This window comes from Heptranchias perlo, chromosome 43 (assembly GCF_035084215.1).
Source record: "Heptranchias perlo isolate sHepPer1 chromosome 43, sHepPer1.hap1, whole genome shotgun sequence".
In the NCBI taxonomy this organism is placed as follows: Eukaryota; Metazoa; Chordata; class Chondrichthyes; order Hexanchiformes; family Hexanchidae; genus Heptranchias; species Heptranchias perlo.
In genome coordinates, this window is record NC_090367.1 from 7,650,273 (window position 1) to 7,661,636 (window position 11,364).

The 11,364-nt window shown below is 47.7% G+C and overlaps 1 protein-coding gene across 18 annotated transcripts in view; it reads left to right on the plus strand.

The window, feature by feature from the left end:
• Window positions 1-9,995, plus strand: part of LOC137306476 (neurexin-2-like) — a 1,403,359-nt gene extending 1,393,364 nt beyond the window's left edge. For 12 of the 18 annotated variants that reach the window (XM_067975720.1, XM_067975727.1, XM_067975722.1 and 9 more), the window contains one exon: window positions 9,065-9,995. In XM_067975720.1, coding sequence (XP_067831821.1) covers window positions 9,065-9,990 — 926 coding nt within the window. In that variant the 3' untranslated portion in view covers window positions 9,991-9,995. The remainder of the gene's footprint in view (window positions 1-9,064) is intronic. The other 6 variants (XM_067975733.1, XM_067975734.1, XM_067975730.1 and 3 more) reach the window with 1 other exon arrangement.
• The last annotated feature ends 1,369 nt before the right edge of the window (window positions 9,996-11,364 follow it).

The window sequence follows — 11,364 nt, forward strand, 5'->3', positions numbered from 1 at the left end:
ACTCAACACAGTCTCCTATAGTAACACAGTGTCCACTCAACACAGTCTCCTATAGTAACACAGTGTCCACTCAACACTGTCTCCTATAGTAACACAGTGTCCACTCAACACAGTCTCCTATAGTAACACAGTGTACAATCAACACTGTCTCCTATAGTAACACAGTGTCCACTCAACACAGTCTCCTATAGTAACACAGTGTCCACTCAACACAGTCTCCTAGAGTAACACATTGTCCACTCAACACAGTCTCCTCTTGTAACACAGTGTCCACTCAACACAGTCTCCTAGAGTAACACATTGTCCACTCAACACAGTCTCCTATAGTAACACAGTGTCCACTCAACACAGTCTCCTATAGTAACACAGTGTCCAATCAACACAGTCTCCTATAGTAACAGTGTCCAATCAACACAGTCTCCTATAGTAACACAGTGTCCACTCAACACAGTCTCCTATAGTAACACAGTGTCCACTCAACACAGTCTCCTATAGTAACACATTGTCCACTCAACACAGTCTCCTATAGTAACACAGTGTCCACTCAACACAGTCTCCTATCGTAATACAGTGTCCACTCAACACAGTCTCCTATCGTAATACAGTGTCCACTCAACACAGTCTCCTATAGTAACACATTGTCCACTCAACACAGTCTCCTATAGTAACACAGTGTCCACTCAACACAGTCTCCTATAGTAACACAGTGTCCACTCAACACAGTCTCCTATAGTAACACAGTGTCCACTCAACACAGTCTCCTATAGTAACACAGTGTCCACTCAACACAGTCTCCTATAGTAACAGTGTCCAATCAACACAGTCTCCTATAGTAACACAGTGTCCACTCAACACAGTCTCCTATAGTAACACAGTGTCCACTCAACACAGTCTCCTATAGTAACACATTGTCCACTCAACACAGTCTCCTACAGTAACACAGTGTCCACTCAACACAGTCTCCTATAGTAACACAGTGTCCACTCAACACAGTCTCCTTTCATAACACAGTGTCCACTCAACACAGTCTCCTATAGTTACACAGTGTCCACTCAACACAGTCTCCTATAGTAACACAGTGTCCACTCAACACAGCCTCCTATCGTAATACAGTGTCCACTCAACACAGCCTCCTATCGTAATACAGTGTCCACTCAACACTGTCTCCTATAGGAACACAGTGTCCACTCAACACAGTCTCCTATAGTAACACATTGTCCATTCAACACAGTCTCCTATAGTAACACAGTGTCCACTCAACACTGTCTCCTATAGGAACACAGTGTCCACTCAACACAGTCTCCTACAGTAACACAGTGTCCACTCAACACAGTCTCCTATAGTAACACAGTGTCCACTCAACACAGTCTCCTATAGTAACACATTGTCCATTCAACACAGTCTCCTATAGTAACACAGTGTCCACTCAACACTGTCTCCTATAGGAACACAGTGTCCACTCAACACAGTCTCCTACAGTAACACAGTGTCCACTCAACACAGTCTCCTACAGTAACACAGTGTCCACTCAACACAGTCTCCTATAGTAACACAGTGTCCACTCAACACTGTCTCCTATAGGAACACAGTGTCCACTCAACACAGTCTCCTATAGTAACACATTGTCCACTCAACACAGTCTCCTACAGTAACACAGTGTCCACTCAACACAGTCTCCTATAGTAACACAGTGTCCACTCAACACAGTCTCCTATAGTAACACAGTGTCCACTCAACACAGTCTCCTACAGTAACACAGTGTCCACTCAACACAGTCTCCTACAGTAACACAGTGTCCACTCAACACAGTCTCCTACAGTAACACAGTGTCCACTCAACACAGTCTCCTACAGTAACACAGTGTCCACTCAACACAGTCTCCTACAGTAACACAGTGTCCACTCAACACAGTCTCCTACAGTAACACAGTGTCCACTCAACACAGTCTCCTATAGTAACACATTGTCCATTCAACACAGTCTCCTATCGTAACACAGTGTCCACTCAACACTGTCTCCTATAGGAACACAGTGTCCACTCAACACAGTCTCCTACAGTAACACAGTGTCCACTCAACACAGTCTCCTATAGTAACACAGTGTCCATTCAACACAGTCTCCTATAGTAACACAGTGTCCATTCAACACTGTCTCCTACAGTAACACAGTGTCCAATCAACACAGTCTCCTATAGTAACACAGTGTCCACTCAACACTGTCTCCTATAGGAACACAGTGTCCACTCAACACAGTCTCCTACAGTAACACAGTGTCCACTCAACACAGTCTCCTATAGTAACACAGTGTCCATTCAACACAGTCTCCTATAGTAACACAGTGTCCATTCAACACTGTCTCCTACAGTAACACAGTGTCCAATCAACACAGTCTCCTATAGTAACACAGTGTCCACTCAACACAGTCTCCTATAGTAACACAGTGTCCACTCAACACAGTCTCCTATAGTAACACAGTGTCCACTCAACACAGTCTCCTATAGTAATACAGTGTCCACTCAACACAATCTCCTATAGTAATACAGTGTCCACTCAACACAGTCTCCTATAGTAACACAGTGTCCATTCAACACTGTCTCCTACAGTAACACAGTGTCCAATCAACACTGTCTCCTATAGTAACACAGTGTCCACTCAACACAGTCTCCGATAGTAACACAGTGTCCACTCAACACAGTCTCCAATAGTAACACAGTGTCCACTCAACACAGTCTCCTATAGTAACACAATGTCCAATCAACACAGTCTCCTATAGTAACACAGTGTCCACTCAACACAGTCTCCTACAGTAACACAGTGTCCACTCAACACAGTCTCCTATAGTAACACAATGTCCACTCAACACAGTCTCCTATAGTAACACAATGTCCAATCAACACAGTCTCCTTTAGTAACACAGTGTCCACTCAACACAGTCTCCAATAGTAACACAGTGTCCACTCAACACAGTCTCCTATAGTAACACAGTGTCCACTCAACATAGTCTCCTATAGTAACACAGTGTCCACTCAACACAGTCTCCTATAGTAACACAGTGTCCACTCAACACAGTCTCCTATAGTAACACAGTGTCCACTCAACACAGTCTCCTATATTAACACAGTGTCCAATCAACACAGTCTCCTATAGTAACACAGTGTCCACTCAACACAGTCTCCTATAGTAACACAGTGTCCACTCAACACTGTCTCCGATAGTAACACAGTGTCCACTCAACACTGTCTCCTATAGTAACACAGTGTCCACTCAACACTGTCTCCGATAGTAACACAGTGTCCACTCAACACAGTCTCCTATAGTAACACAGTGTCCAATCAACACAGTCTCCTATAGTAACACAGTGTCCACTCAACACAGTCTCCTATGGTAACACAGTGTTCACTCAACACTGTCTCCGATAGTAACACAGTGTCCACTCAACACAGTCTCCTATAGTAACACAGTGTCCACTCAACACTGTCTCCGATAGTAACACAGTGTCCAATCAACACAGTCTCCTATAGTAACACAGTGTCCACTCAACACTGTCTCCGATAGTAACACAGTGTCCACTCAACACAGTCTCCTATAGTAACACAGTGTCCAATCAACACAGTCTCTGAAAGTAACACATTGTCCACTCAACACAGTCTCCTATAGTAACACAGTGTCCACTCAACACAGTCTCCCATAGTAACACAGTGTCCACTCAACACAGTCTCCAATAGTAACACAGTGTCCACTCAACACAGTCTCCTATAGTAACACAGTGTCCACTCAACACTGTCTCCTATAGTAACACAGTGTCCACTCAACACTGTCTCCTATAGTAACACAGTGTCCACTCAACACAGTCTCCTATAGTAACACAGTGTCCACTCAACACAGTCTCCTAGAGTAACACATTGTCCACTCAACACAGTCTCCTATAGTAACACAGTGTCCACTCAACACAGTCTCCTAGAGTAACACATTGTCCACTCAACACAGTCTCCTATAGTAACACAGTGTCCACTCAACACAGTCTCCTATAGTAACACAGTGTCCACTCAACACAGTCTCCTATAGTAACACAGTGTCCACTCAACACAGTCTCCTAGAGTAACACAGTGTCCACTCAACACAGTCTCCTATAGTAACACAGTGTCCAATCAACACAGTCTCCTATAGTAACACAGTGTCCACTCAACACAGTCTCCTATAGTAACACAGTGTCCAATCAACACAGTCTCCGATAGTAACACAGTGTCCACTCAACACAGTCTCCTATAGTAACACAGTGTCCACTCAACACAGTCTCCTATAGTAACACAGTGTCCACTCAACACAGTCTCCTATAGTAACACAGTGTCCACTCAACACAGTCTCCTAGAGTAACACAGTGTCCAATCAACACAGTCTCCTATAGTAACACAGTGTCCACTCAACACAGTCTCCTATAGTAACACAGTGTCCACTCAACACAGTCTCCTACAGTAACAGTCTCCCATAGTGATCCACTCCCTTCTCAATGTCCTCTCCCATAGTGATCCACTCCCTTCTCAATGTCCTCTCCCATAGTGATCCACTCCCTTCTCAATGTCCTCTCCCATAGTGATCCGCTCCCTTCTCAATGCCCTCTCCCATAGTGATTCACTATCTACTCAATGCCCTCTCCCATAGCGATCACCTTTTACTCAATGGCCTCTCCCATAGTGATCCACTCCCTTCTCAATCTCCTCTCCCATAGTGATCCACTATCCTCTCAATATTGTGCCCATATTGATCCACTATCTACTCAACCTCCTCTCCCATAGTGATCCACTCCTTACTCAATCTCCTCTCCCAAAGTGACCCACTATCCTCCCAATGTCCCGGCCCATCATATCCACTATCTCCTCAATGCCCTCTCCCATAGTGATCCACTATCTACTCAACCACCTCTCCCATAGTGATCCACTCCCTACTCAATGCCCTCTCCCATTGTGATCCACTCCCTTCTCAATGTGCTCTCCCATTGTGATCCACGCCCTACTCAATCCCCTGTCCCATAGTGATCCACTCCCTACTCAATGCCCTATCCCATAGTGATCCACTCCCTATTCAGTGCCCATTCCCATAATGATCCACTCCCTACGCAATGTGCTCTCCCATGGTGATCAACTCCCTACTCAATGCCCTCTCTCATAATGATCCACTGTTTACTCAATCCCCTCTCCCATAATGATCCACTGTTTACTCAATGCTCTCACCCATAGTGATCTGCTCCCTTCTCAATGTTCTCTCCCATAGTAATCCACTCCATTCTCAACATCCTCTCCCATAGTGATCTACTCCCTACTCAATCCCTCTCCCATGGTGATCCACTCCCTTCTCAATGTCCTCTCCCATAGTGATCTGCTCCCTTCTCAATGCCCTCTCCCATAGTGATTCACTATCTACTCAATGCCCTCTCCCATAGTGATCACTTCTTACTCAATGTCCTCTCCCATAGTTATCCACTCCCTTCTCAATCCCTCTCCCATAGTGATCCACTCCCTTCTCAATGTCCTCTCCCATAGCGATCCGCTCCCTTCTCAATGCCCTCTCTCATAGTGATCCACTCCCTTCTCAATGTCCTCTCCCATAGTGATCCGCTCCCTTCTCAATCCCTCTCCCATAGTGATCCACTCCCTTCTCAATCCCTCTCCCATAGTGATCCACTCCCTTCTCAATCTCCTCTCCCATAGTGATCCACTATCCTGCAAATTTCCCTGCCCATAGAGATCCACTATCTACTCAATGAACTGTCCCATTGCAATCCACTCCCTACTCAATGCCCACTCCCATAGTAATCCACTCCCTACTCTATACTCTCCCCATAGTGATCCACTGTCTACTTGATGACCTCTCCCAAAGTGATCCACTCCCTACTCAATGCCCTCGCCCATTTTGATCTGCTATCTATTCAATGCCCTCTCCCACAGTGATCCACTGCCCACTCAATGTCCTGTCCCATATGTTCCACCTCTTTACTCAATGCCCGCTCCCATAGTGATCCACTATCTACTCAACCCATCTCCCATAGTGATCCACTGTCTACTCAATGTCATCTCCGATAGTGATCCAGTCCTTATTCATTGCCCTTTCACATAGTGATCCACTCACTACTCAATGCCCTCTCCCATTATGATCCACTCTCTACTCAATGCACTCTCCCTTAGTGATCCACTAACTATTTAATGACCTTTCCCATAGTGATGCAATCTGTACTCATTCTCGTCTCCCATAGTGATCCACTATCCTCTCAATGTCCCCACCCATAGTGACTCATTATCCTCTCAATGTCCCTGCCCATAGAGATCCATTTTCTACTCAATTCCCTCTCCCATAGTGATCCACTCCCTACTCAATGCCCTATCCCATAGTGATCCATTATCTACTCAATGCACTCTTCCATAGTGATCCACTCCCTACTCAATGCCCTCTTCCATAGTGATCCACTCCCTATTCAATGCCCTCTCCCATAATGATCCATGCCCTACTCAATGCCCTCTCCCATAGTGATCCACTCCCTTCTCAATGGCCTCTCCCATAGTGATCCACTTCCTACTCAATGTCCCCTCCCATAGTGATCCACTCCTTCTCAATGTCCTCTCCCATAGTGATCCGCTCCCTTCTCAATGTCTTTTCCCATAGTGATGCACTATCTACTCAATGCCCTCTCCCATAGTGATCCACTATTTACTCAATGCCCTCTCCCATAGTGATCCACTCCTTACTCAATCTCCTCTCCCATAGTGACCCACTATCCTTCCAATGTCCCAGCCCATAATGTCCACTATCTCCTCAATGCCCTCTCCCATAGTGATCCACTATCTACTCAACCTCCTCTCCCATAGTGATCCACTCCTTACTCAATCTCCTCTCCCATAGTGACCCACTATCCTTCCAATGTCCCCCATAATATCCACTATCTCCTCAATGCCCTCTCCCATAGTGATCCACTCCCTCCTCAATGTGCTCTCCCATTGTGATCCACGCACTACTCATTGCCCTCTCCCATAGTGATCCACTCCTACTCAATGTGCTCTCCCATAGTGATCCACTCCCTTCTCAATGGCCTCTCCCATAGTGATCCACTATCTACTCAATGTGCTCTCCCATTGTGATCCATACCCTACTCAACACCCTCTCCCATAGTGATCCACTCCCTTCCCAATGCCCCTCCCATAGTGATCCACTCACTACTCAACATCCTTGTCCATATTGAATCAGTATCCTCTCAATGCCCTCTCCCATAATGACCCACTCCCTACTCAATTCCCTCTCCCAGTGATCCACTAACTACTCAATGTCCTCTCCCATAGTGATCCACTCTCTACTCAATGCCCTCTCCCATAATGACCCACTCCCTACTCGATGCCCTCTCCCATAATGACCCACTCCCTACTCGATGCCCTCTCCCAGTGATCCACTAACTACTCAATGCCCTCTCCCATAGTGATCCACTCCCTACTCAATTCCCTCTCCCAGTGATCCACCAACTACTCAATGTCCTCTCCCATAGTGATCCACTCTCTACTCAATGCCCTCTCCCATAATGACCCACTCCCTGCTCAATTTTTTCTCCCAGTGATCCACTAACCACTCAATGCCCTCTCCCATAGTGATCCACTCCCTACTCAACGCCCTCTCCCAGTGATCCACTAACTACTCAATGTCCTCGCCCATGGTGATCTACTGTCTACTCAATGCCCTCTCCCAGTGATCCACTACCTATTCAATGCCCCTGTGTGTCTCAGTGTCAGCTCCTGTACATGTACAGTACTCAGTGGGTAAAAGGGAACGATTCACTCCTGTCTGGTAGTATACGGCCCGTGTGTGTCTCAGTGTCAGCTCCTGTACATGTACAGTACACAGCGGGTAAAAGGGAATGATCCACTCCTGACCGGTACTGTACGGCCCGTGTGTGTCTCAGTGTCAGCCCCTGTACATTGTAAACTGGTTATAATGTGGGCCCTTTCTGTCAGAGGGATCAATTCAAGAGCATAAAAATAGGAGTTTTTGCATGTTTTCAGACAAAAAAGATAATAAACATTCATTAATAACTCTGCCTGCCCATGGCTCAGTGTGTAAAGGTGCAGCCTGATGTCCAATTGATGTATAATTGCAGATCTAGCGAGGTTATACGCTTCAATTCCCAGTCCGTGCAGAGTAGGACGATTTCAGAGGGAGCAACACATGGGACTCTAGAGTGGGCCTCAGTGCCCCTGTGCTTGCAATGGCGCGGGGGGGGGGGCTTACACCAACCGGGGGCCTCGTGCTCCTGATTCCGCCGTTCCGCAAGCGGGCGCGAGCCAGCAGGCTCGGCGGCGATGCACCCTGTGGTCAAATAGCCGGCCGACACTTCCCATCCTCCACTCGGAAATTGTTGGGGAGGGGTAAAATCAAGACAACTGCGTCCCCCGGCTAAGGTCGATTGGGCAAAGTTACGTTTCGATCTGCGGGCGCAGAGCGGAAGAGAGGGAGGGAAAAACAGGACGAAAATTGAACTGTGATACTCTCATTTCAACATCAAAGCATTGTTCTTTTTAAAAAAAAAGAGAGAGAGAACTAGTCTCATGATTATGTAGCAGAAAAAGAAAAGCTTGTTCTTTCCCAGGACATTCTTATACAACTTTGTTTTTTGTAATTTTTTTTTTTCTTCATGCAAAAATCATGCGGCCAATTTGTTGATGTAAGTTGCCTGAATTATGTGGTATGCTATTTTCTTTCTAAAAGACACGTTTTAGGTTTCTTTATTTAAAAGAGAAAAACGAACCTTTAAGCCTAAGAAAAACTGATAAGCAAAAAAAAAAAATGTTGATTTTTTTTTTCTTTGTAGCGAAAATTTGATGTGTATTTTAAACGTTTTTTTTTAAAGAAAAAGAACGAGAAAGAAATTGTAGTATATAAAAAAAAGAGCAACTAGTGTTATACGAAACAGAGTAATTTCATATTCTTTCTCGCTGAGCACTTTGTTTGCTAAATGGATTTTTTTTTCTGTTGTTGTTGCCGTGGCTTGGCGCTGACTCTCTTTTCCCCTTGTTTCTTTTCTTTGTGTCCTAGGAGGCGAACTTATATTGCCCATTATAACGGAGGACGCGTTAGAAATCCCTTCGCTTGTCACCCGCTCGCCTTTCCTCCCCCCTCCCCCGACTTACCGCCCCTTCCTGACTGTCATCGAGACGACCAAGGAGTCACTGACCCTAACCTCTAAGGTGGGTTCGCCTTGCCTCTTGGAGCAAGATGACGACTGTGACGATGTGATGGTTGTGTCTGGATATGGATCCGGGGAGGTTTTTGATTCCAGTTTCCCGCCAACAGACGACGAAGACTTTTATGCCACTTTCCCCTTGGTCACAGATAGGACCCTGTTGGCTGGGGGCGACCCCAAAGTCTCTAAGTCCAGGGGGTACCGGCCTAACAAAGGGGCAGTGGGCTCGGACGGGGTCACCTCTCCCCCCGACCTCCTGATCTCCACCCCCTCCTCCTCCTCCTCCTCCTCCTCCTCCTCCCCCGATATGATCCGCAAGCTCCCAGCCGGCAAGCTCAACACCCGGGAGAACCCCAGGCCCAACCCGGACCCCGTCCTGCCCCCGCTGCCCACGGCCTCCGACCCCGAGCGGAAGAAGCAGGCCAGGTACCCCGCGGTGACCTCTCCCCCCGACTTTCACGATATTCCCACAGCCAACCCGACCGGGCCTGGGGCAGGAGGGCCCCCGGGAGCGGTGGAGGTGATCCGGGAGTCCAGCAGCACGACGGGCATGGTGGTGGGCATCGTGGCAGCGGCGGCCCTCTGCATCCTGATCCTCCTCTACGCCATGTACAAGTACCGCAACCGGGACGAGGGCTCCTACCAGGTCGACCAGTCCCGCAACTACATCAGCAACTCTGCGCAGACCAACGGCGCCATCGTCAAGGAGAAGCAGCCCCCCACGGCCAAGAGTATGAACAAGAGCAAAAAGAACAAAGATAAGGAGTATTACGTCTGAAAAGGCCGGGGGGGGGGTGGGTGGGGGAGGTAGGGGGAGGGGGGGCGAGGAGCCAAACTATCTGGGGGTGGTGGGGTGGGGGGCAGATAAAACAAAACGTTTGCGTGGGGTTTTTTTTGTACAAAAAAAAAAGGAACTTTTATTTAAGAGGCTCGGCTGGTGCTTGATTGACCAATTGCGAACGGGAGGGAGGAAGAAAGCCAATGTATATCCGTCCAGACTGATCTGCCCGGGACCGAATCGGGGACCTTTCACGCATAAGGCGAATATGATAACCACTACACTACAGAAACCTGTGATCCGCGTTGTCAATTTGCCTCTGGTTTGACCTTTGACGGACGATCTTGAACCGGGGCGTTTATGGCCGGGGTGGGAGTGAGCAAAGGGCCTGAGTCACTAATCTTGTGTGTGAGTGTGAGTGTGTGTGTGTGTGTGTGTGTGGTTTATCCTTTGGAATTTTTACGTCCTGCATCGAAGGAGATGTTCGAGTATCTCGGGGGAGAGGGGGGAAGAGTTAAGAGTTTTTCCAATTACAGAACTGGGACCGTTTTAATTATTGAAGACAAGCAACCCCCGCCCCCCTCCTCCAAAACACACCACCACCGCCCTCTCTCTCTCTCACGGGCGACCACAGCAACAACGAGATACCAGGTCGATCGGTCTGGTCGTCTGCGGAGGTTGGGGGGCGAGGAAGCCCAGACGGCCACGTCTACAATGGATCTACGTCTTAACGCAAAACCCCCCCCCCCCCAGTCCAAACAGTGATTGTTAAAGGCTTTCCTCTCCCACCCAACTTCTCCTCCATTGCCAAGGTGCTATCGTGGAACACTCCTTCCCCCCCCACCCTGTGAAATACGTGCTGCTGATTTTTTTTCTTCTCTTCTCCCTGGGATTACAAAAAAAAAAAACCCCCCCACAAAGAAAGGACCATCCAGACGGGAAAACGTTCCCAGTTCGGCGGGAAAGGCCTCCCGTCACTTTGGACCCGTCGCCGTGACAACGCAGCTTTTCCAGGAATTTTAAGTTTGGAAAAGCCTGTGTGTCGGTGGTGGGGGGTGCGCGGCATTAAAAGCAAATGAGCGTCAAGACTTGTTTGAAGCTTCGAAGAAGGAGAAAGGAAGCAGCGGGTTTCTTCGAGGCGATGTGTTTTAACTGACAGCGCGAGACAAGAGAGAGAGAGAGAGAGACACACAAAATGGCTTCTCGGTAAAATGGCCGACTTGTTGACCATGGCGTCGATTCGGAGAACTGCGGCGAGAGGCGAAGAGATCGGGGGTGGGGTGGGGGTTGGGTTGGGAGGGGAAGGACCTTCGCTTGACTCAAGGATTGGCGTTGAGTAGCACTAAGTGTTTTAAGTCAGTCAGTTCGTGAACG